Source organism: Chelonus insularis, unplaced genomic scaffold (genome assembly GCF_013357705.1).
Source record: "Chelonus insularis isolate UGA/USDA-ARS -01 unplaced genomic scaffold, ASM1335770v1 scaffold_714_pilon, whole genome shotgun sequence".
NCBI lineage: Eukaryota > Metazoa > Arthropoda > Insecta > Hymenoptera > Braconidae > Chelonus > Chelonus insularis.
This window is the reverse complement of record NW_023276795.1, coordinates 1,504,595-1,529,530: the sequence shown is the minus strand read 5'-3', so window position 1 is coordinate 1,529,530 and position 24,936 is coordinate 1,504,595. Positions and strand designations below refer to the sequence as shown.

The following is a 24,936-nucleotide window of genomic DNA, read 5'->3' as shown; positions in this document are numbered from 1 at the left end:
AAAAGGGAACCCATATTATTTTGTCATGTGACCCGTGGCACCTGCTTTAAATGATTTTTTTTTTCTTATGATATCAAATATGTTAATGTTTGTGTTTTTATGATTTCTAAATAAATTATTTTGTCATTGGTCTTCAACTTTTTGATTGAATTATTTGATAATAAACGATGGACATATTTTACTAAATAATTTTCTAAATGCTCAAAATTCTCTATAAATCATGGAGTTAATTATGAATATTCTTATAAATATTTCAATGGAGTAAAATTGCAATTTAATGGTACTCTAAATGAGGACATAAAAATGATCAAGATCTTTAGAATAGTGTAAATAGATTTTAATGGCCAAGCATAATCGGTAGAGATGAAAAATGAGAATAATTTCGAAGTCGAGTAGTCACGTGCCATGTTACAACTATATTCATGTGAGACACAGACAATGTGTTAAGACACGTGACCATACAAGTGGCTTACATCTTAAACCATGGTCTAATATTTACTGTTTATAAAATCAAGTCAAGTTTCTCTATATTTTTTTCTGGTGTTAAAAAATATTTTTACCATCAAATTTGATTGATTTTATGAAAAAATAAGAGTAATGTGGATATAATATATTAAAGATATCAATAAGTACAAAGGAAATAGGATAGAAATGACATTTTCATGTGTAGATATAAATTAATAATTTATGAGATGAATGAACAGGATAAAAACCATTAGGCGGAAGCTTTTGACACTTGCAAAACCGCGACGAATTATTTTTATGTTTCAACCATACACACATCACCCCCCACAAGACCTGACCATATCTCAGTCATCCCATTGCGGTGATCATACATGATGTCAATGCATCAAAAAGCACAATCTGTAAAACAAGGGTAACCATTGAACAATGAAATTCGTCTCGGTTGGAAAGAATGGTGGAAATTTTAATGAATCCACCATTTTCAGTCAAAACATTTTTTTATTTATACTATTATTTTTTATTCAATGTGCCAATAACCTCAATAATTATAAGTCATTGGACTTGTTATGATGATAAAGTTGTTTTCAAATTTTTTTTTATAGAATAATTATTTTATTTAATATAAAAAATAGTAGAAATATAAAATAATAGAAAATGACATCCAAGTTATTACGATAGCAACTTAAGCGAGGGGTTCTTAGCGATAATACGTAGATGATAATCGTGATATTAATATCGCATTGGGAAGCGCGCACATGCGTGCAGACTTGCATTGGTCACGGCAGAACACTTGCTCCCTTACTGGGTCGTGGTTTATAGTGTGTTCTTTGAATACATCCTGATTTTGCGGCTATGCAAGAGGGAGATATTTAAACTATATAGGAGGGTACATGACAACTACACTGACAGGGATGAACCCTCTTATCCTTATGCAACTACTAGAATACTAGGTACTAAAGTACTTGAAATTTTTTTCCAACTTCTTTAGTTACGTCTCTATTCATCAATGAATGAACCAAATGATTGTTAATTTTACGAAATTTGAAAATACAAAACTTGTGAATAACACTAGTAAATATTTCTAAAAGAAGTTAAGTGCAATTTGTAAGCGTTCATGTCATTTGATGTTTGACACCACTCAGGATGACTCATGCTTGAGGAAATTTTTCTGATGGTTGAAAATTTTTTTACAACAATGACTGCTTTACTACTGTTGATTTCATTATAATTATCGGCTTCTTGGAAAAGTATCATTTAGTTAATTATTTTTTTTTATTCTTGAAAAGCAATAATTGCTATTCCTTGATGACTTTTTATTAATATAATCAACTAAGTCGGTATAATTATAGAATATTTGTATTTGGTATTTTTTCTAAAGCAAACACCATCTAAAGACTGACAAACAAAAAAAAAAAAGATTAAATTAGTTATCTAAATTACCTTTGACATTCATGTCGTACCTACAATATTTATCAGCTTTATCTCAAGTAGATAATGATCAAGATAGTCAAAAAATACAGCAAAATTTGCAGTGACCTAGTGCAGAAAGAATAAAGCACTAAATTTGTTAATCAATCGTTGATTCAGATGCACCTTTAGCAGAAAGATCCCCAGCTCTTGATGAGACGTTCATCAGTTTGCAGCTGAATCAAACAATGTCCTTTCACATGAAGCTTTTATAGCCCCATCAAACACTTGGCATCGCCTTTAACACCACCTTTTCTACCACACTCGTTTGGTTCTTGTACTGATAGCCCCACATGGAACCATTTAATAAATTATTGTTATTATTATTACTATCAACAAAACCTAATATTTTTGTTACTTCAATTTTGAAATACGCTGCAAATTAAGAAATAATGTTGATGGCTGATTAATCCTCATACTGTATTTTTAATAATCGGAACAGAACTTGCTCTGAAAAATAAAGTAATGAAGAAAAACTATTTGAATGAAATGTTCTTAAAGTTCTTAAAGAAAACTTTAAGAAATATCTATAAATATTTATTACATGATATAAAATACATTGATAATTAATAAGTCATTTTTGGAGTCAATACTTGAGTGTGACTTCTAATAATGAAACCAGTGAAGTATTTATGACTGTCATATGTTTCATAGTGTGATAGTAATAATAAATTAGCTTTCATTAATCAGATGTTTAAGTGAGACATATATGATTACACCTTACTCGAGCACGTGTTCTGATCTTCAATCATTTGTCTTTTCAACACGTTGACCCCCACCAAGATTCAAAAATCACTGCCAATGAGGGATGATTGGGGATGTACCTTTTGGTGACAACAATTATGAGTAGACAGAGAATACCAAGAGAGAGGGGTAGAATTAGTAAATTTAGACCTATAGCAATAGACAATATTGGTTGGGGGTGGAACCAAAAGTAGCCATCCCCAATAAGGTCCGTCTGGTCCACCGAGAATATTTAAGCGCCGCTCGGGGTACAAACTAAATCAGTAGACTCTGTTCTTCAAACAGTAGTCATCCAGAAGAAAATAAAAATCGCGTTAGTGATAAACATTAACTGGGTGAAAAACTTTTAGTAACTCTGTGAACTCGAGGAGTGTTAGTTGTGAATTTTAAATTCATCTTCAAGGGTATTGCCATACCGAATACTGAGTTGTATTCAATAATGTCGGATGGGTTTATACCAACTCGTACACCATTAGAAGAAATTGCAATGTCTTACGGTCACAAGTATTTCCAAAAGAATAGTGTGAGGGCTGCAACATATCTTGAACGTGATTCAACCACCGAAGTCATTGATGTCGCTCGTCTAACACAAAGAAGCAACTCTGTTATTCGCCGTGTAAGTAATTTTTTTTAAAGTAATAATCATTTTTTCAATTAATACCGTTGAATGAACAAATTAATAATCATTTGTAATACTGAAATATTTGAGTTTCAATTGTCAGTCACGATTGCAAATGATAAAAATATTTTTTTGTTTGATTGCTAATACAATGTATATACGTGTTTAATTTCCTATTGATAAATATATTTCAGGCAAAGATAGCTGATGAAAAGGGCCATCTTTATTGTGTTGATAATGCAGTAAATGCATCTTATTGGATAAGAATAGTTACTATTGCAAAAGACTGTCAAAGTAATAATGTGATGTTAACAAATACAGATGAAGGTATTATTTTAAAGACAGTCCGCACTATTATGCCTGGAGAACCTCTATTAATGTGGTTCAATGAAGCCATTCTTGCGATGATGAACATGCCTTTTCTGTCACTTCCAAACATTCAGGGTATGATTATATTATTTATAATTATTCATTTTACTAATATCATTTCATTTTGATAATTCGTAAAATTAAATTTTTTCTATCTGCTTCTTCTAGGGAAAAACAAGTACACGTGTCATATCTGCAATTGTTCATTCGAGAGTCCAAATCCTTTGAAAATTCATCTGGCTTTAAGATGTAATCAGCTAGACGCCAGCCATCTTTGGAATACTTTTGCCGAGGAATATCTCACTACTATCAAATTGGGTTATAGGATAGGTAACTATGTTTCAAGAGATCCATTGGCATTTAAATCGACTCCACTACCTCGACTTTCACTACCATACTCATTACATTATGATCTAGCACAACCTATTATGATGAGAACATCACCACACATTCATTCACCGTCGGGAACATATTTTTCGACTTCAACTTCGTCCAATGAGCTCTTATCTACTACCTCAGGAACTATTTCACCTCACAACTCATCAGTTGAAATTTCGCCACTTCAAGCTCCACCATGTTTAATGCCAGCAAGCTCAGCATTCAGACCTTATGTTGCCGCAGGATATGTGAGTCACCCACCTCCAATTGTTGATCATAATGTTTATCATACACAAACTCTAGTATCGCAAATGAGAAATGATATGGCTGATCCTGCTCAAGTGGAAACTATTGTGAGTAATTTAGGTAAATCGAACAAAGGTCATGTTTGTTTTTATTGTGGTAAAATTTACTCAAGAAAATACGGATTGAAAATTCATGTTAGAACTCACACTGGTTACAAACCATTGAAGTGCAAGTATTGTCTTCGGCCATTCGGTGATCCCAGTAATCTAAATAAACATGTGAGACTTCATGCTGAAGGTGAAACACCATATAAATGTGATCTTTGTGGTAAAGTGCTTGTTCGACGGCGTGATCTCGAGCGTCACATGAAATCAAGACATCAAAGCAATGCCGATCAAGAAACTAGCACGTTACCCACAAATAATGTGTAATTTTTTGATTTGTATAAATTGTATAGAAGAGTTTTCGTGGCGCCGCGAAATTTTTTTTTGACTCGCAAAATTGTTGGCACTTGGTACAATGTACTTGCAGGGTGATTTTTTTTCATTAAACGGTGCGGCCGAAGGCTGCCACCGGAGAGAACCCTCTAATTCTGTAGTCCAAAATTATGCCCATGTATAAGTCCATATAAATTCAAAATTTAAAGTATCAATATCTCGAAAACTAAGTGAGATATGAAAAAATTATTCACTTTCGTCTTATTTTGGACTGTTCTATCGAAATTCATAGTCATTTCGTGGCGCCACCGAAACTGTAGTCATGCTATTGTATAAATATTGTATTTTTATATTAAGACCTTAATTTTAAGTTTATTTAAACATGAATCAATAACGAAAGTTTGAACATGAGTTATTGAGTCAATATATAATTATTATTTATTAATATTTATTCGTTAACCTTCAAGCGGGCGCGCGTAGTCAAATCGACCGCGCATAATACGTTTTCGTATAAATGACCGCGCGACCGCTTGAAGGTTAATCTCAAATGTAAAAAAAAGTTAAAAAATGTAAAATGTAAAAAAAATGCCTTATCATAATTCATACTCTGGAAGTATTGAAAATGTAGTGTAATCTATGAACTTTTTTCAGAATAAAAATCTGTTTCAACCAAAATAATATAGTCTTCATGATAAATTGTCTAAATTAGAGATAAAAATTAGAAATACTTGTAAATTTAAATTTAATTACATCATACTTTAACAGTAGCACTGCATGCGGATAAATAGAGAACTACATGCTTCGATTTTTTAAATAAAGAGGTCTCTGTTCAATTCTTGCAAATTTGGACTTCTTGCAAATTTAGGACGTTATATTTGTTATAAAATCAGGAAAAACTAAAGTAAGATAATAAAAAAAATTAACTTATTACTTATATTCATAACTTTATACACAAATATCATAAACAGTTATGGAAATTATTATTGTTTCATTGATAATAATGTCGTAGTTATCACATATAACAATAAGGGGTTATGCATTAACTGTGATGTAACACTTGTGTCAAACACTTTATATTTAATATAAAATTAATACATACGAATACATTATTTTAGAAATAAATATGGCAACATTAGCTCGATGCACTCGATCAGTAATGCGAACACTTCGTAACCAAACACGATCATATGCTGAGGCATCAGGAAATGAAATGAAATTCACGTTTGCTGGAGCTAATCAGGTATTTAAAAGTGTAGATAGATGATAAATAATACTAACTTTTAATCTGTTGTATTATAATAATATTTTAAACTTTTGATAGGTGTATTATGATAATGCTAATGTTCGTCAAGTAGATGTACCGTCTTTCTCTGGTTCATTTGGTATTTTACCAAAACATGTTCCTACATTAGCTGTTTTAAAACCTGGAGTAGTAACAGTATATGAAGATGCAACTAATACAAAAAAGGTGTTTGTATCATCTGGAACCGTGACCATCAATGAAGATTCCAGTGTTCAGGTACTTTAAATAATGATTTATTTGTTTCTTCAGCAGTGTCAATTAAATATTAAATGAAAAATTAAATACATCATAGTTTATTTCAGGTTTTGGCTGAAGAGGCTCATCCGGTAGAAAATTTAGATAATTCTGCAGCCCGAGAATTATTAAGCAAAGCTCAACAACAACTCACATCAGCATCGTCTGAAAAAGATAAAGCTGAAGCTGCTATTGCTGTTGAAGTTGCTGAAGCATTAGTACAGGCTTCATCTTGAACCATTAAAAATCATAATAAGAGCATAAATTAATTGGAAGATCATCATTTGTCTAAATATTAGAGATAGAGATGTTAGATATTATCTATTATAATATTTCATCGTTGTTATATCGTGTAATAATAATAACAATAATAATAACGTTCAAAAATTAATTATTTTTTTCATTAAATATATCAGTAAATGATTAAAACTTCACCAAATTAATAAGTTTATTATTTTGTTTTTTATTCTTATTGATTATAATAATTTTATAAATAAAATTAATTCGTTTTCACAAAATAGATTAAAATTATAATCTATTTATTATATTTTAAAAATGTATCAATATTCAAATTATGTTGATATTTTTTTTATATACACATAAAAAATATAACAAAGGTTTGAGTAACAATAAATACATTGAACTTTTATTTAGATATCAACAATGATTAATTTGACTTAATATGAAGAAGCCTGCTATTGCATAATCTTTTATAATTTTAACAGTTTTCAAGCTTGAAATAAATTTTTATCATGAAAATATATAATTGATATCCGAACAAACTTAACACTTTTCACAAAATTAAATGATAAGCTCTAAATGCAAAAAATTATGAACTTAATTTATTAAACCAATTATATAAGTAAAAAGTTTCCAAAACTGACTAGTTACACTGACTGCGCGTATATATATATATACACACACAAATTTCTACTGATTATTTGTTACTTCATTTGTATTGATCGGAAACGAAAAATTCGATTGTTTGGCCGCCTTACTTTTACAACACCCTGAACGTTCTATTTCTTTACAACAATTTTGTTTAAATACTTTTTGTAACTTTTGTAGAGATTTTAAGCAAATTACAATACAACATGATCCACATTCTGATTCTTCATTAGTACAAACGCATTTACTTTGTAAACGAGATACTATTTCATTAATTATATTTAATTGAGATTGTTCAGTATTGTCTAATTTTGATGGTTCTGTTGGACAATCCTGGCAATTTTTTGTTTCGTTGCATCTACAATCTGAACATTTACAGATATTCGCATCAGCAGTTATTTCTTGTAAAATATTTCTCTCTTGTTTCTTATTGACATTATTATCACTATTTTTTGTGTTATTATTCTTTTTATTTGTAGGCGTAATTGAAGTATTATTTACTATTTTTGGAGATACTGTTACTAATTCTGTAGTAACTTTATCAACTATTTCTGTTATTCCCAATTGATTTCCTAGTTCTAATGGATAAGGTTCTGGCCCAACTAAATCAACAAGTGAATGCACTGCCGTCGGAAACGCATTTACTTCTTCCCATGATTCTGTCCTGAGTGCTGGTGCAGCTGCCAATGCCATAACATTAAACCATGGTGACGGAATCTCTTCTTCTGATGCTATTGCTAATTCTACAGCCTCTAATTTTTCATTATTATGACTATTATTATTTTTATCATTATTTTTATTATTATGATTGATATGCTGAGGTACTATATTAGTTTCAGCTGAAAATGCTAACGATTGAAGATTATCTTCAAAAAATTCAGAATTAGTATTCTTCTTTAAAATATTATCAGTGTTATTAGATTGATTATGATATAGAATATTGTTTGATGTATCAGTCAATTGATCAATAGTTTTTTGAATTCCATCTCGTACTATTTTTTGTTCTAAATTCAACTGTGCAGGCTCGCTGATATTCAAATCACTTTGAAATTCAGTAAGCTGGGAATTTTGAATAAAATTATCAGATTTTTTAAAATTCTTCTGGCTTTGTTCATGATTATCTTCCATAAAAATATTAAATTTGGTATAGGTGTTATTTGTAAAATTATTTTCTTTGGCTGAACTATGCTCTGTGGAGAGAAATCCTGCATCCACTAGTATATTACTATTTGTACTATTAATTTGTTCATTATTTGTACTTGATATATCAAAATTGAAATTATTATTTATATTATTAATACTCAAAATAGTATTATTTTTAGCTTGATTTTCTGCTGCATACGATATATTTGAATTATTATTCATTGGAATAATTGTAATGCTTGTTGAAGAATTTTTGGGGGTATTTATTGAAGTCAGTAACGGTGAATTATCTTTCTGGATCTACCAAAAATATTTATAATGAATAACGACAATCGAAAATTTTTAATTAAAACAACCCAATACTATAAATATTAGCATATTACTTACAACATCTACTATTTCTGTTACTTTTTTGTGCGTTTTCAAATGACTTTTCAAACTGTGTGGAGTTGTGAAGGATCTCTGACAGTTATTATGAGTACACATGTAAGGCCGTTCTCCAGTGTGAGTTCTCCTATGAGTTTTCAAGTGATGAGATGCTGTAAACGCCTTTCCACAGCCCTTTTCTCGACACCTTTATGAAAAATTTACTACTATTAATTCGTGTAATCTACATAAATAAATCATTCATTAAACGAAGCATACTTGTATGGTCGTTCTTGAGTATGAGTTCGTGTATGTTTTTTGAGGTCACTGAGTGTTGTGAAAAATTTAACGCATCCAGTTTCTTCACAATTAAATGTATTCCCGCTATGTAATCTTTGGTGTGCTCGTAGCCTGTACAAAGTATTGAATGCTTTTTCGCAGCCGTCATGGTTGCACTCAAATGGTTTAACTTTAGTGTGTACTCTAACATGAATTTTAAGGCTGTAAGATGTAAGAAATGCCTTGCCACAATTCGGTTCAGTACACTTGAATCGATATTCACCTGTAATAAATAAATATTATTTAAGTTAATTGTTAAAATGCCATTTTCTTATGAATAAATTTAGTAATCGTTTGAATTTTTCGAAAAAAATTTTGACAGAATTTTTTGACGCACTAACCGAAAGCCATGCAGATCCAAGCAATCCCTTTGCAATCACAATCGGACGTTCAAGGATATTTATAGACAAGAGCTGAATATACGAAGAAGCTTTAATGCAATTCCCGTTCTGCGATTCCATTTTATAACTGCAGAAAGAAACGACTAAGTGGATTTTTTTCAAAATACAAAATGACTTTTTATGTTAAGATTTACTTACCCAACGGTCATCAGAAAGCATTAATTTTATTGTATAATGAATGAATAATGGATTAATTTTCATTAATTATTAGCAGATGCAATGGTCATATAATAAAAATGATTGTTTCAAGCATTACGGATTATTGAAATCTACATTCATATTAATGCACATTCGATTTATTATTATATATTAGTTTTAATGTCAATAATAACTATTCTTTGATCACTTATAGAGGATAAATGGTTACAACTAAGCTTCTATCAGTTAGTAAGAAATTCTGTAACATCATTTAAAATTTACCTTTATGCGTTTTCATGTGAGTTCTTAAGTTGCCAACTGTACTGTATGTACGTGAACATCCTTCATATTCGCATTCATACCGACTAATGTGTTTTTGATTAGTATCTGGATCCGTACTTTCGATAGTAATTGTAGCATGAGATGGATCATCAGGCATTGAGTCATCTTGGCCCGGATGGATTCGCATATAAATTTCATTTGAACTGATAGTGTGATGTATATATCTGAAAAAATAATTAAAGTTTAGAAAAAGGAAAAAAAAAGTATTTGACATTGCATGTAAATCAGTTTACTAATCAAATTTTAACGATGTACAGCAATAATGATAGTTTGTTGTTTCATCTATATTTAAAATTTATTATATAGTTATTTTAATCATAATGGAATAATACAATTTTATAATAAATCCAACAATACACCTGTTACAGAATTCATTATTTATGACATATGTAACATGAAGATTATGCCTGATATTGGGAAATCATACTTAATAGTCTACACCAAAACATTAAATTTATTTTTAGTGTGAAGGACATTTACTTATTAATATAATATTTTTGAGTTAAGAATATAAAATGTAAAATTTTTTTAAATTATTTATTGTTCAATGGAAATAAATAACGATTAAACAAAGTTACGATTAATAAATAAAACTAAAATGATTTTTCAAATTTTAGAATATCTAATGCATTTTTAATAAATAAATTTAATTATTTCTGGTGAAAAATGATCTTACATTTAGAAAAAATTTGTGGGGTATATTTTTTTATCTGTTTCAAATCTACCAGTGACCTTATAAGGGAATGAGATAGAACAGATCTTGCTGATTATTTAATCGTCAATAATAATAAATGGTATATACAAACAAATTCAAAACTTCATCTTTAATTATAAATAAAAATTATTCGAATGTAATGAACTTTTTAAAGTAATTTTAAATTTATAAATAAAAATTTCTTACCCTGAACTGTCATCAGGTAATTTCGAAATGTAAGCGGCATCTTCATCAGAATATTTTCCATTGTTTAACGTTTCTGATTGTTCATAAACTTTATTAAAGCTAGATAAATCAAGACTATCATCAAGACAATCCTCAAGAGCGTGTGTTACAAGAATTTCATCAAAATCATTATCAAGATCATTGGTATTTAAATCTTCTGGAAATTTTTCATTCTCCCACGTCGCCATGTTTTCTGTCGATTATCTATCAACATTCACTACGCTAACTTTCGAAGTTTTAAAGTACATTAGAAAATATCTTCCACAGAGTCAGTGTTTTAAAATTTTTTATTATTTGGGTATTTGTTTATCTCCATTTAGCACCATAATACATCCACTCTCGAAATTGAGCTACGGGATAAACCTCGATATTTATAACAATATGTATGATGCAATGAACAGGTTAAGTTTTATAACGCCTGTCTAATGTAGTTACAAACAAAAAGGATCAGTGGCGCTGATGTTACGCGGGATTTTTTAAACACCGCCACTAAAACTATCGAGGAATTAAAAATAAGGCAATTAATAATGATGGAAAGAATACATTACTTCTAAGAAATAAAATCTCAATTATTTATATAAATTTGTCAGTAAAATACAATAAAGGATTAAGGTAATTCTTCAGTTTACTGTTTAATCTTTTAGTCGATCTACTATTACGACATTCTCAAGGTAAACAAGTAGCGACATTACGTTATCGGAGTACGTACTAAAAGTTTGAATAATCCAAATCCGGCTCCTTTGGTGTTCTCTGTAGCTTTTTTGAAGCTTTTTATAATTTTCCGATGTCAAAATAGTGTCTTCCATAAATAAAAGAATAACAATAAATAGTATTAAGTAATAATAATAAATTAAATTAAAATTGATAAACAATAAACAAGTAAGTATATAACAAGTTAGACTCTTTTCTTGTTAACTAAGGTTAGTGAATTATTGAGAAATATTAAATGTCATTTTTCTAGATAAAATTTAAACAATGTTATTATAAGAAAAAATTTAATTCCATGAATTTGATAAATTTTTTCTATTCATTATTAATCGATAAACTTTACATAATTAATTTATTAAAAAATGAATTTTTTAAATTTTATCAATTTTAAAATGACGCAGTAAATTTATGTTGAAGGTTATACTAATGATAACTACTTTTCTCTTATCTAAATACACAAGCTCCAATACACATATTTAAATCAATGTCTCATGCTAAACACCATTATTAATGAACACGAGAGGTGATAGAACATTAGTTGTTTGATACCTAATTTAATTGTGAAACAATTTTGTGATTGTATGAATCACTTGTCTTTTACTTCTATTTCATAGAAAATTTTAATTCTACTGTGTTCCAAAATTTTACCTCAAAATTAGTGCAATGGATTCAAATAATGAATTGCACGTTTTATCTATTCAAAGTCATGTTGTTTCTGGCTATGTGGGCAATAAGAGTGCAACTTTTCCACTCCAGGTAAATTCCTTACTCCAAAAAATATAATTGTTGATTATTAGTTGATAATATGGTATTTTTTCTATTGATAATCGATTTAATAAGAATTTTAAAACATAAAATTGTCAGAATCAAATGAAATTTTTTATTAAAGTATTTAATGACATATTATTAAATAAGATAATTTGATTTAGCAGCCTCCAGTTTATCAGATTGATATTTTATGTCATGTCAAATATAAATAGTGGAATATGCTTAATGTTATCTACTTCTTGTCACAGCTACTAGGGTTTGAAGTTGATGCCATCAATTCGGTACAATTATCTAATCATACTGGTTATAAAACGACGAAAGGAGATATTCTGGATGATCAAAATTTGAGTAAGAAAATTAATAAAAACAATTTTTTTAAATTATCAAGTATTTTAATGAATTTTTTTGCAGGTCAGTTAATGGAAGGATTAGTTGCAAATGACCTACATCACTACAGTCATTTACTCACTGGATATGTTGGTTCAGCATCTTTTTTAAAGTACATATCAAAACTTGTTTCGATGTTGAAAGCAAAAAATCCTAAACTTATTTATTGTTCGTAAATAATATGAATTTATCATTAATTTTTCATGTTTAATGTAATAACTTAAAGACATTATGATAAGCAAAATGTTTATTTTACAGTATGCGATCCAGTTATGGGTGATAATGGAAAACTGTACATACCAGAAGAACTAGTCGAAATATATAAAAAAGAAATTGTACCATTAGCTGATATCATAACGCCCAATCAATTCGAATTAGAGTAAAATTTTACTATTTCTTGGAAAAATTTTTTTATTTGTTATTACTGAATTTAGTAAAAAAATTATTTTTCTACTATATGATCTCAGTAAATATATTTGAATAAATATGTATTTTTAAAAAATTTTTTTAGATTGTTGACTAATCGGAAAATTCATTCTTTAGACGATGTTAAAGATGCTATTAATTATTTATACAAGCAAGGGCCCAAAACAGTCGTTATATCATCCACAGATATTAATGACAGATTAATTGCAGTCGCTGGAAACTGTAGAGGTAATTTCAAACTTTTATTCAAAAATATGTTAAAAAATTTATTATTTGTCCATTAAATATATTTTAGACAAAGAAATGATAACAATCAACATTCCAAAGATTCCAATCAATTATACTGGTTCAGGAGATCTTTTTGCTGCTTTATTTCTAGCACATTCTACTTTAGAGAAAGATTTGAAAAGTGCATTAGAAAAAACGATAAACACTTTACATTCTATATTGCTTAAAACTTATGAATATGCTGCAGGTAATTGAATAACGATTAATTTATGTTTTCAATTTTGTCGTGATATTTTGAAATCTATTTTTTTTCCTCTACATAGCATGTAAGGATCCAAATATGCAGGATGTGCGGAAGAAAGAGTTAAAGTTGATACAAAGTAAAAATATAATTGAAAACCCTCCTTCAGTACTGAAAGCCACTTACTACTAGTATTATTTATACTAGTATATTACCATTCTTCAATAAATCTTTAATAATTAAAAGACAAATATTAATTAATATAAATATTTATCACGGTGATTGTTATATAATTATAAATTATAATGTACAGAAATTATAATTAAAATGTTTTGTTATATAATAATAAAGTTTATTGATAATTTATATATTTTTTGTCAAAATAATAAGTTTATACAAAACTATATGAATTCATTTGTGTCGTTTATTGAAGTTTAAATAAACCTGAACAGAATGATTATTTAAATTTACACAATGTAAATAGACATGGTCGACATCAAGTGGACAGTCAGAGTTATTTAATAGAGACATTCAACACACGATTTCATGGAGCTTTTGATCAATTAAAATACGACTAAAATTATTTATCCATTTTTGTACGTAAAAAGTAAATTAAATAATTACTCATGGCAATTAAATGCTTTGTCACTGTAAATATTTCGATTAAACTATGCATATGTACTTTAAATATATAACTATTCTCAACAAACAATAACAGTGATTGATAAAGCTGCGCGTGCGCGATGTTTCCATGATAAAGTGAGGTCAATGGAAAGTGGCATAATCGCGGATGTGGATCGCTCAAGGAGAGCAGAAGAGATTCTTTACCTTTCTTACGTAACTACTCGTTTCTCGTGTCTTCGACCGCAGTTTCTCGCACTTAATAGATAAAAAAAATGTAAAAAACAATGTAAAATATTGATCCAACCATTTAATGATGATATTACTATACTTTTCACATTTTGCTGAATTATCATCGCTTCTTTTATTTATATAATAAATTGTTTAATCAGTATGTTTTTGCAACAAGTTATAGAAGAATTTTTAAACGATTTGTTATATTTATTATATAATAAAGAGAAACATGGATTTAAGTTGACAATGAAATTGAAGGTTAAACGCATGAACTTGACCTTGAATAGATTTACGATATACTATTAGTTTAAATACTAAAATAACTACAATATTGGTTAATATTTTATGTAGTTAAGAGAAAAAACATAATTAATATGGTTTATTATTTATTACATAACATAGCGTAACGAAATTACTTCCGGTATAAAATATCATGTGTCTACCAAATCTACAGGACATATTGTCCAAGGTCATTCAACGCAAAGTTGAATGTACCTTCAAGATTCTTCATACGCATTCCGTCGTCTAATTTACTAAATATCAATATGTAATAAAAATTAATGAATAAATATATTCGTGTCTATTATGGCATTAAAAAAATAGAAAATTTAATGCAAGATCATTATTGACATCGGTAAGAATAATAATTATCATTCATTAGTAAGAATATATAAAATTGAAAGATAAGTAACTTATTATTTGTAATAAATAGGGATAGATTTCAATGAAAAATAATAAAGGATAACGAGAGTTTATCCTGTGAGTCGAAAAAAGAAAAGGAAACTGGTATGAAGAGAAAGATAGAGCCAATTGGCATTCTTCATTTTGATCGAGTGCGGGAGGGGGATTGTGTACATCGTCGGCTAGGTACAAGAACAGGGAAAGAGAATGCATTGAGTTCAACGAAGATACAAGTTCATATCCAAGAAGATGTGGGACAATGTCCCGAAGTAACCTCCATCAAAGATGGACTTCCATCTGACAACTGCGCTCTCGCACATTCGTTACACAGGTGTTAGTCGGCATATATATACACCTATGTGTTTTTTATTTTATATATATATATATATATATTGCTGATTTTTCTTATATGTCAGTTAGTTACATATAACCTAATATCTATTTCTTGTCAATTAACCAAACCTCAATCTCTCAAGGGGTCTTAGTATCTTGTCGATTGAGAACATCACACATTAGCAGTTTATGCTCTTATTATATTGAAAGAATTCAAGTGAATGAATGATAAGTATGTAGGCAGGGATAGACACAAGTTTACGCACTTCATTTTTTCCTCCATTCTTTCTTTTTAGCGCCATGTACAGCCCGAGAACGTTTGTAAGCAGGGTCGATGCCACCGAGAGAGAAGGAACACAACTCGAAGACTGCCGTTTGACTACTAACTTCCCGGTTTAAACATCTCTTAGATTGAAGGTCGAGATGAGAAAAGGATAAAGGTCACCAAGCATGGAATGAAATTATTTTCATACGTATCATGTATTTAACACATTACGTATGTTGGATGATTGTTTATTCAATCAATATCAGATATACATCAGGAAGGATATTATAATACCAAAAATTTTATTTTATGCTTCGCAAATAAGTAGCAGTAGTAAGTATAATTTTAAATTGATTCACCAACTTCATTCTTGAATTTATTTATTTTCTCTTCACCATAAAATATATTTCTGCATGTATTCAAATTTTAAACATTACTATTATAATAATTTTTTCTTTTATTACATAGCTTAAATACAATATGTTCAAAAAATAATTTCATGTGTATATTGTATGATTACAGAAATTAAGTTGAGAGTTTAATTTTGAAAAAACGGTACTACATGTTAGAAGTAGCGAAACTGCATGGCTGGCTAGTAATACATATAGTTGCTGGTAGCGGTGCATTTTCTATAAAACGAAGGTCAGTTACCACGAAATGGAAGTAGTCCATAGTAAATATTACACTTCCGCTATATGGATAAATTATTTACATCAAGTTTATAAAATTAATTTATTACATCAATTTTAGTAAATCAAAATCATAACATCATTCCTATATTTTTAGCTCAAAAATCATTTGATTCGTTGAATAATAATTTTTAAAATTACAAATACATAGATATCTATTTATATTATGTAAATACCCGTAATAATTATAGAATTCATAGAGATTAAATTAAAACTAAACATGAGTTTTGTTTATGTAGTTGTACCTGCATCAACATCACATATCTTCACCTCAACCCAGTGCCCACTATTCCAAGTTGTCCTTGAAAATTAATACTCGTGAGGTCTAGGTTCGTTTAAGGACGTTCATCCTGTAAGTATAATACTTTCCGATCATGATACAATTTCACCTATGAAATAAATTAATTGTACAAACTTTCCTTCTCATTCTGTATACCCTGTTTTGTGTTACCTAAGGATACGATTTATCTTCTGATTACTACCTAGCACCCACAAAATTTAGTTATCCCTTGCATGAACTTAATACCCGCATGAGCTTTAACTTAGATAATTGTCGACAAGGATAAATACAAAACAGACTTTGTTAATGAATTTATTTGATATTTGTTTTAAAAAATAAATTGAATAAACGTGTATTGTAATTGATGAGTTTTAAATAACTTTTTTTTACGTTTCAGGAAGATGAAAACACGTGAGAATGTAGTTCAATGACAGCGTAGCCTTAACCCATAAGAGTGCCTAAGGCTTTTATTATGAATGAGAAAGTTGCACTCGCGGAACGATGAACCTTACTTGCACAACCTTTATATCCATGTATAAGTACACATATATATAAATGAACACCATCATCATCTCCATAACACGAAGCCTAGACGTAAATCACGCGATGATGAGCTGGAGGATATACGTCAGTAGGTATTTCTTCGTTTTTGACTTCTTTATATGTAATTTCATTTTTTAAAGTAAATAGTACTAATGCTAATAATATTTCAGTGCATAAATTATCTTGTTAATTTATTGTATGACAATTTTACTCTGGTAATATATAATATTACATCAAACAGTGGGTTCATGACGTCTTCTGATAGCATCATTAAGAGTCACTGCTGCCAAAAATAAAAAAAATATCTGTATGATTCAACAGATTGTATATTCTAGAATCAAAAATCGAATGTCATTGCGATGATTGATGTAACTTACACACAACGAATGATAAATGCATATAAACAATCACGAAAATTATGTAGTTAATTACCAAAGTCAAATAGAAAATTAATTCTACGTCATACTTGTCTCGTCAGCCTTCCAGAATGTGAACGAGTAAAATGTGTTTTATTCTTTCATAAAAGTATTACAGTAAACACTTCTATTGTTCTAAGTCTACTATTCTATTCGTTACTTCTTCTTTTTTTTTTTTTAATTAAAATTATTCTTGAAAGTTACATTGCTTTAATTACATCAATACAGTTTTTATTTTTGAAGATGGAATAATTATAAATAGATATATAGTCGATGAAAATAGTTATAAACATAAGAGGTACTTGAAAAAAGTGAATTTATTAATGCGTTAACTTTAGTTTCATTTAAAGGCAAAATTTATTGTGAAAATGGCACAAATAAAATAGAGAAATTGCATAAACTTTCATTATTTATTAGCACCGTGACTTTAATATCTCATGCGTCAAATCCAATTTTTTAATTTTGCCATTAATTAGTTGAACTAATTAATTAATATAATAATAGATATTCTGTAATAATGTGGAATTATTATTAGCTAAACATGTTGAATAAATTTGAAAAAATTTCAAATAGTATTACACACTTTCATCCATGGTAATAAATGGAAAAGTTTTCTAAACGCAATTAGGACAAAGTGACGTGTATTACCGTTAACTGTTGAACCCTAGCGTCGCTTACATGACTGTTTTGTATTGCGTCTTGAGCGATAGTCCAATCGCAAGAATTTTCAATGATGTGAATGGAAGATACAAACCAAGGAAGTATAAATGGAGAATCAACCGTTATCATTATCGGATTGTTGTCACATTACCCATTTAAATTGATCAGTCGATCTTGATTGTATCTGTTATTTCTGATCGATTAGTTCGGTGGCTCATTCGACTTGGATGAATTTTGTCTTTATTATGTAATGAACAGAAAAATGCGATAACAGAACATGTAATACTAGAATTTTTCAATCTAATTGTGTCTAAACAAATAATAGATCTTGTAAAAAAAATATATATCAGTTAATGACTATCAGATAATGAAATATTATTGTTAAGACGGTACCATTTCTATTTAGAAACATTAGCATTATTAGCATAATAAATGTTATTTGTAGGATATGCACATGTATTTGTTTCCATCGATAGAATAATTATAAGTTTGATTAATTACTTGTCTAGAAGTTGATGATATGAATGGTAGCATGTTGAAGGATTTTTTACAAGTTCAGTTGATCGTATGGCATTTGATATGTCTTGAGCAAATCAAGAAATCTGGGCCACCCTGTGAGCAGTGTTCACTTGATCGTTGAAGAATCGGGCGTTTTTCTTTTTACTTAAGACGTTCTCGCCTCTCTTGTTCCGGGAGAAAATAGTTGCGATGCTCAAACTGTTTATAAACGTTTGAACTATTTGAATTTGAGGAAACTTGAATAAATAATTATCAACATCACATAGTTCATTCAACATATTACAGTTATCAGACGTTAAATTTTTATTTTCTTGGCGTATTTAATACATTAACCCTAATTTTTTTTTGTAAAACTACAATAATTATAAATAACAGTTTATTCAGAGATAGCCATAGAATAGATTGTATTCCAATGTAACATTCATTGTAATGAAAAGAGGGCTCGAAAGAGTTGAGAATACATAATCATCATAAATATATACTGTAATTTTATTTCTAAGGTTAATACTGTACGGTTACTTCTGCAGTCTCTGATTAGAATTATCTTAAAGAGTAAGTTTACCGTTTTACTTTAGTTTGTAATTGGTTTATAGAATATTTTTTAAACAGGTTATTTATTTAAAATACATTTAATTATTCCACTTCACTGATATGAGTTAACTAAATAGACTTTCTTGAGCAGATCAGCAATATATCATATATTTTTTATCCAAGTATATGAATAATATTTCAATAGGCAATGGTTTAGTTGAATAGTTTTTGGAAGCATTGGCACGATTAAAGCAGCTGCAATAAAAAGCTAAAATAATAGAAGATCATACCATCTGTGATCAGTTCATTGATAGATATAATAGTTATTTGTGCACATGTGTACATGCATATGTCATATACGCACAATCAACGAACGCATGTCCATCCAGGAACTGCAATGCGTGACCTAGTGCCGTTGTAAGCGTTCTACCTTCGAACTAGGTCTCTCACGTTCTCAACTAAATCCACATCGAATAGTTGCAGTGAGTGTATAGAACAGACTTCCCCCCCCTCGCTTTCGTTGCAGACTTCACTAGGAAGCTTTACCTTCTAGATGCATCCACGCTCACCCAACGTCAATTTCGCCGACTCTCTAAGATTTTTTACTTGTCTCCGGACTTGCTAGTGTCAATGACTTATTTTCTTCTTCATTTTTCCTTTTGTTGTCTGTTTTTCCATCATGAATTTTCCGCTATCTATCACTGGATGTAGATATATTCTTTCTCCTGAAATGTTCAATTAAAGTATTTAATAAAAGATAATACTTGATTTACTCTTGATGTCATTATTCCGTTAGAATTAGACTTTAGACATACAATTATTACGTAATGGTCCAGCCCACATTTAACGGGTTTTGGTTCCGCTAGATATGAATTTGTTTACGAATCTGCTAAAGATGTGTAAGAAGTAATACTACAAGAGATTTGTTCAAAAGGACACTCGTACATGATTCTTGGTGCAAGTGTATACGAGAACGAGGGTCAATGCCTTGTATACGGAGCAGTATTTGCCGACTTTCCGTATTAAGCAGTATAGACTCACCTGAGATTCGTGACCGTACGCACTGACGATAAAAACGAATGTGTCACAAGAATTTCCTTTTCAAATAGAATCGATTCATCATCTTGATTTTCCATTTATCAAAGATCATATTTACATCACTTAATTGATAATAAATGTGTTATCGATCTTCCAAAAGCTCCCATTAGAAGTTCTAAAAGCTCTTCACTATCATTCGCATAATTGCAAAGTTTTGCAAATGAGGTATTTAGAAAAAATCGTCTTTTCTTAAAGAAAACGAACAGTGATTTCAAAAAGTGTGTCTACAGTTAAACTCTTACTGAAGTAATGAATTCAGCATCGTCTGTTTATGATGATTTAACCCCAAAAATTTCGAAGATTTATCGGCAATTAACAACCAATTATTAGCAACTCATATACATATTTCTCTATACATTTTAATTGATAACTTTATAATGACATTTTCTTTTTGACAGGAAAGAATTTTCATCAACTTGAAGATTGAATGATGAATATTTAAAATAAGATGACAGATCAATTACAGAAACATTTATCAAATGGATATATTAAAATTAAAATGATTATATTTATTAAGAAGACGATTTCTTTTATGATATAATTTAGTAGATGTGATAAAAATTGAAACTTTTGATTGACGACAAACTTCGACATCATATACACAATTTTAATCACTGTTCTCTTTAAGTCTTGTTCCTTGTCAAGTCCTTATTGCCTTCAGCTTTCGTTGGCACGTGACTGTTTTACAGTTTACGATTCGTCGATCGTCGTTGGCTTACCGTCAAGTCTGAGAGCGGCACAATAAGCACAGAAACAGAGCGGTCGACGACCTCCTGAAAATACTCTTACGCATCGTGTGCCACTTCACTTATAACGTTCGTTTCGAGTGACCGAGCTACGGAATCGCGTACTAGCGGATACGAAGAAAAGAGAGAGGCATTATGACTTGGCGCAAATACTATATTTTAGTATGAATCTCTGATTTTATTCTCATACATATTACAACTCGATGACTTGAACAATAGGCTGTAAAGATTACCTTTGTCTTGTTTTCCAAGATATAACTGGATTCTGGGGATACTTCAAGGGACCAGTTAACCTTGAAAATTTAAATTAGAAGGTAAAGGTCCATGACGAAGGAAATCGAATGGGAAGGACTTTTTTTGTAACGTTTAGACTTTTATTTTCATTTTTTTTTATTGGGCTTCAATTTTAATTGTGTGAGAATTAAATGTTAATTTTGGAAAAAATATTTAAAGTAAAAAAATGCGGAACTCGAGTCGAAATATAGGCATTTTTTTTTTTAATATTTTAGAGTCTTGATTTTTAAGTAGTTTAAATTACCTAATTATTATTTATCAATGTTCAGTACTTTTTTAGTATTATTAATTAATCCTTTTGTGTGTACATATATAAAATAACCGAAATTTTATTTGCATTAATAAAGGTACTTAGTTGAAAAAAATTATCTTAATAAATATTTGTGAGACAATAAGTTTTAATTAATTAAATATCATTTTTCTTCACTCTTATTTCTTTTAATGTTATCCATGTAGTCTCTTATATTGTTTATGTCTTTCAATTATGTGTCAAAATTTACTTTAAATTCATTACTGTACTGTATTTGTAAGGAACTTTAATTTTAATATCAATTTTGGACATAACTATTCTTAGATAAATTTTAAAAAAATCTAAGAGAAATAATATTGAGTGTTAAAAGAGGATTATAACCGAAAGAAAAAATTTAAAGTATTAAAACAGATGAGTAATTAAGTGAATAATAATGAGTTAATGGAATAATTCGAATTTATATGGATCTAATAGGGAAATGAGAGCAATGAACGAACGGAAGTGTTAGCATAATGTAACATGAAAGGAACTTTAGTATTATAGATACTAAGGGTAATAGTTTCGCTTGAGAGTCACCGTGCGACGATTTAATGTAGGTGAAGTGGTTTTCTAATGATGAACAAATGATGTTTCTTGACATCAGAAATCTTTGGTCTGCAGCAGAGAAGAGAGCTTCCGTTGAATGAAACGCAAAGGAAATCAGCGAGGTTGAAAAGAGCGCGAAGAAAATTATAAGATAAAGAAGGAAAAAGAGATTTGAAGAGAGTCATAAGTGAAGAGAAGGAGAAGGATTTGCGGTGATTCGCGAGTGAGCGTAAAGTAAACTAGTGCACCGACCTGGTGGGCACGCAACCGCGATGTAAGAGTATTTTCAAGGGTTAATGAACTGACTACCAACACCATCTACTTTGCGACGTCATGTCTTACTTTATTGGCATATTTTTTCTTTCGACCATTAGAAAAGTTGATTAATTCTTGAAATATAATCACACATTATCTCGTCAACTGCTTGTTGGAAAAATTATTTCTCAAGTCTCTTCCGTCCATGAACCATCCAAAAATTGAAATTGAAAGTGAATAAGAGAAAAAAAAAACTTGAAAAAGATAAATCATTTCACGGAAATTATCAGTCAGTTAATGAACTTGGAAAATAAAATGATTTTTTTACTTCTTTTGTGTAAGGTAGACTAATGTTTATCTTCATGATTTTTCGCATTTCACTTGAAGGTATTTTAATAGAATTGTAGATGGCAAAATTAAAAGACTGAAAGAAGAAATAATTTTCTTGTGTTTGAGAAACGATGAAGCGGTGTGTAACCAAGGTGAAGGTAAAGGTAAACCGAGAGATAGATAGAAATAAAGTCTTCGTGCGTTCTCGAGTAAAGAAAGGCCTCTAAGCCAAGTTAGTAAGTAGTGCAAGCGTAAGAGTACTTCGCGAGGTCAGTAACCACTCAGTACTCCGTTCCGTTCCGGTTACTCGACGGTAGCTTCATGGCCAATCGGGAGAGGGATATTTTGCTATTATTGTACTCTTCAACTATTTGCAATTTTACAATCATTATGTAAAAGCAAAACTGCTACTGTTTTATTCTTTTCAATTAAATTCCATTAACAACTAATCTTTTATATCACACAATCTCAAAAAATAAATACCATCACAATATAAATATTTATATTTTAAAAATACCACTCAATACATCAACAATACTTGAATTTTATCAATTAAATTAACAATAATAATTATCAATACATTTGCGAATTTTTTTTTTCGACTGATAATCAAGTATTTGAATTCTACAAAAAAATTTGCATTAACTAATATACTTATATCAGTACCCACAGCAGTTAACCCTCATAGAATTACGTTAACATGATACAACACCTATGACAGTGGATGATAAGTTACTATAAACACTTCAAAATCAATAACGGTATATGTTTAAATAATATTCAATAATTTAAGTATTTTTAATTCTACTTCATTCGAGTACATTTGAGGAAAATTAATGTCTCTATTATTCTTTATATTCTGTTAGAACTGCGGAGACTTTAACGACAGCATAAGAGATATTATTTTATTTTTTTATTGTCAATTATGATATATTATTTGTTCTAGTGATGATAAGTTGTTTATTGTTGAAGTTGTTGATAAACTTTCATCCAAAATACAAAGTTAAATAGGCGAGTTTATTTGTCAATGATATATTATAACAATGTATGTGTACTCAGGTCACAAGTGATTCATGCCAAACATGTCTCGTAATGATGTTAAGTAAGATTGTCCAATGTCATGAGATAACTGTGAGCAATGATCGAGTCTTGAATAGTAGATTGCCAAAGTTACAATTGAATAATTTATCTAAAATTCTGACAGATCAATTAATTGATATCACGACTTGATTACCTACAGGAGTTGGGATCTTGAATGAATAATATTTATCTGGAAACATTGAACTTACTATTTGAAATGTTGTTTATTTAGTCTCATACTAATAAAAACTAACGGAATGAATATACTTTTACTTACAAAATCTACGAAATAAGACATCATGATACCCGTTTTTGGATAAGAAATTCTGGGAGCATTGACCGAATCAAACGAAAGTGCTTGCTTAATATAACGTTAGTCACATTTTAACTGATCCATCATATGAATAATCTAAAATTCTTTTTAAGTTACATCATTTAGAAGCATGAATTTTTTAAAACATAACGGTACCAATCAAAGGTTTTAAAATAAAAATATACTTATTAATTGGCTCGAATTAATCTCAATGAATATTTTTTAATTTTTCTATTCCAGACTGAATTACTTACTAATTTGAACAAAGTTGAGAAGATGGATTTGAATTTATAAGAATCTCTTATATTATTTATAAGAAGATCTTATTTCAATGGTGATAAGATGAAAGAGTGTAAGCTGGAAAGGAAAAAGGGAAAACATTTCATCCTTTATCATGATTTATTTATCACCAGGTACAGATTTCATAATCAATATCATTACACATATATTATATTTGTCAATACTAGTATCATGTAAATGAAAAGAAACAATTCCTGAAAGGATAAATATTTTTTGAAATATCAGGAAAGCATGTAAAGACCCTAGGAAATTAAAAAAAAAAATTCAGATGTTTTTTGATTGTTAAACAATATTTCATGGAATGAGGTGTTAATTATGATAAAGAGTATTCCAAAA

The 24,936-nt window shown here is 29.4% G+C and overlaps 4 protein-coding genes across 9 annotated transcripts; 3 read left to right on the top strand and 1 right to left on the bottom strand.

Moving 5' to 3' along the window:
- Positions 1–2,937: 2,937 nt before the first annotated feature.
- Positions 2,938–5,202, top strand: Prdm13 (PR/SET domain 13). The gene is made up of 4 exons (XM_035094673.1): positions 2,938–3,292; positions 3,490–3,739; positions 3,833–3,994; positions 4,082–5,202. The coding sequence occupies exons 1-4, from the start codon at positions 3,116–3,118 to the stop codon at positions 4,717–4,719; spliced, it is 1,227 nt and encodes a 408-aa protein (XP_034950564.1). The 5' UTR covers positions 2,938–3,115; the 3' UTR covers positions 4,720–5,202.
- A 326-nt stretch (positions 5,203–5,528) lies between these two features.
- On the top strand, positions 5,529–6,653 carry ATPsyndelta (ATP synthase, delta subunit). Its single transcript, XM_035094669.1, has 4 exons — positions 5,529–5,626; positions 5,841–5,965; positions 6,047–6,244; positions 6,331–6,653. The coding sequence occupies exons 2-4, from the start codon at positions 5,849–5,851 to the stop codon at positions 6,496–6,498; spliced, it is 483 nt and encodes a 160-aa protein (XP_034950560.1). The 5' UTR covers positions 5,529–5,626; positions 5,841–5,848; the 3' UTR covers positions 6,499–6,653.
- Positions 6,654–6,957: 304 nt separating this feature from the next.
- Positions 6,958–11,249, bottom strand: LOC118073959 (putative uncharacterized protein DDB_G0282499). 3 transcript variants are annotated; one of them, XM_035094772.1, is made up of 5 exons: positions 10,781–11,249; positions 9,820–10,043; positions 8,939–9,221; positions 8,681–8,867; positions 6,958–8,593 (listed from the first exon to the last, which is right to left on the bottom strand). In XM_035094772.1, the coding sequence occupies exons 1-5, from the start codon at positions 11,005–11,007 to the stop codon at positions 7,193–7,195; spliced, it is 2,322 nt and encodes a 773-aa protein (XP_034950663.1). In that variant the 5' UTR covers positions 11,008–11,249; the 3' UTR covers positions 6,958–7,192. The 3 variants fall into 3 exon arrangements, with proteins under 3 accessions (XP_034950663.1, XP_034950664.1, XP_034950665.1); XM_035094773.1 differs by lacking the exon at positions 10,781–11,249 and adding an exon at positions 9,340–9,466 and having other exon boundaries at positions 9,820–9,958; XM_035094774.1 differs by lacking the exon at positions 10,781–11,249 and adding an exon at positions 9,340–9,447 and having other exon boundaries at positions 9,820–9,935.
- A 270-nt stretch (positions 11,250–11,519) lies between these two features.
- Pdxk (pyridoxal kinase) lies at positions 11,520–13,876 on the top strand. Of its 4 annotated transcripts, none has more exons than XM_035094628.1 (7): positions 11,520–11,698; positions 12,142–12,283; positions 12,544–12,850; positions 12,941–13,061; positions 13,194–13,336; positions 13,404–13,583; positions 13,660–13,876. In XM_035094628.1, exons 2-7 carry the CDS (start codon positions 12,191–12,193, stop codon positions 13,767–13,769), a joined length of 954 nt encoding a protein of 317 aa, XP_034950519.1. In that variant the 5' UTR covers positions 11,520–11,698; positions 12,142–12,190; the 3' UTR covers positions 13,770–13,876. The 4 variants fall into 4 exon arrangements, with proteins under 4 accessions (XP_034950519.1, XP_034950520.1, XP_034950518.1 ...); XM_035094629.1 differs by lacking the exon at positions 11,520–11,698 and adding an exon at positions 11,831–12,050; XM_035094630.1 differs by lacking the exon at positions 11,520–11,698 and having other exon boundaries at positions 11,838–12,283; positions 12,544–12,643; positions 12,707–12,850.
- The last annotated feature ends 11,060 nt before the right edge of the window (positions 13,877–24,936 follow it).

Excerpts from the sequence above, each read along its gene's own strand:
- Pdxk (XM_035094628.1), top strand. The coding sequence starts at position 12,191 with ATGGATTCAAATAATGAATTGCACGTTTTATCTATTCAAAGTCATGTT. Across the intron at positions 12,284-12,543 it reads GTGCAACTTTTCCACTCCAG|CTACTAGGGTTTGAAGTTGA; the intron begins GTAAATTCCTTA and ends TTCTTGTCACAG. Across the intron at positions 13,062-13,193 it reads CCCAATCAATTCGAATTAGA|ATTGTTGACTAATCGGAAAA; the intron begins GTAAAATTTTAC and ends AAATTTTTTTAG.
- ATPsyndelta (XM_035094669.1), top strand. The coding sequence starts at position 5,849 with ATGGCAACATTAGCTCGATGCACTCGATCAGTAATGCGAACACTTCGT. Across the intron at positions 5,966-6,046 it reads CGTTTGCTGGAGCTAATCAG|GTGTATTATGATAATGCTAA; the intron begins GTATTTAAAAGT and ends AACTTTTGATAG. Across the intron at positions 6,245-6,330 it reads ATGAAGATTCCAGTGTTCAG|GTTTTGGCTGAAGAGGCTCA; the intron begins GTACTTTAAATA and ends AGTTTATTTCAG.
- LOC118073959 (XM_035094772.1), bottom strand. The coding sequence starts at position 11,007 with ATGGCGACGTGGGAGAATGAAAAATTTCCAGAAGATTTAAATACCAAT. Across the intron at positions 9,222-9,819 it reads TCACATGAAAACGCATAAAG|GTGAATATCGATTCAAGTGT; the intron begins GTAAATTTTAAA and ends TATTTATTACAG. Across the intron at positions 8,868-8,938 it reads ACTCAAGAACGACCATACAA|GTGTCGAGAAAAGGGCTGTG; the intron begins GTATGCTTCGTT and ends TTTTTCATAAAG.
- Prdm13 (XM_035094673.1), top strand. The coding sequence starts at position 3,116 with ATGTCGGATGGGTTTATACCAACTCGTACACCATTAGAAGAAATTGCA. Across the intron at positions 3,740-3,832 it reads GTCACTTCCAAACATTCAGG|GGAAAAACAAGTACACGTGT; the intron begins GTATGATTATAT and ends TGCTTCTTCTAG. Across the intron at positions 3,995-4,081 it reads CAAATTGGGTTATAGGATAG|CACAACCTATTATGATGAGA; the intron begins GTAACTATGTTT and ends ATTATGATCTAG.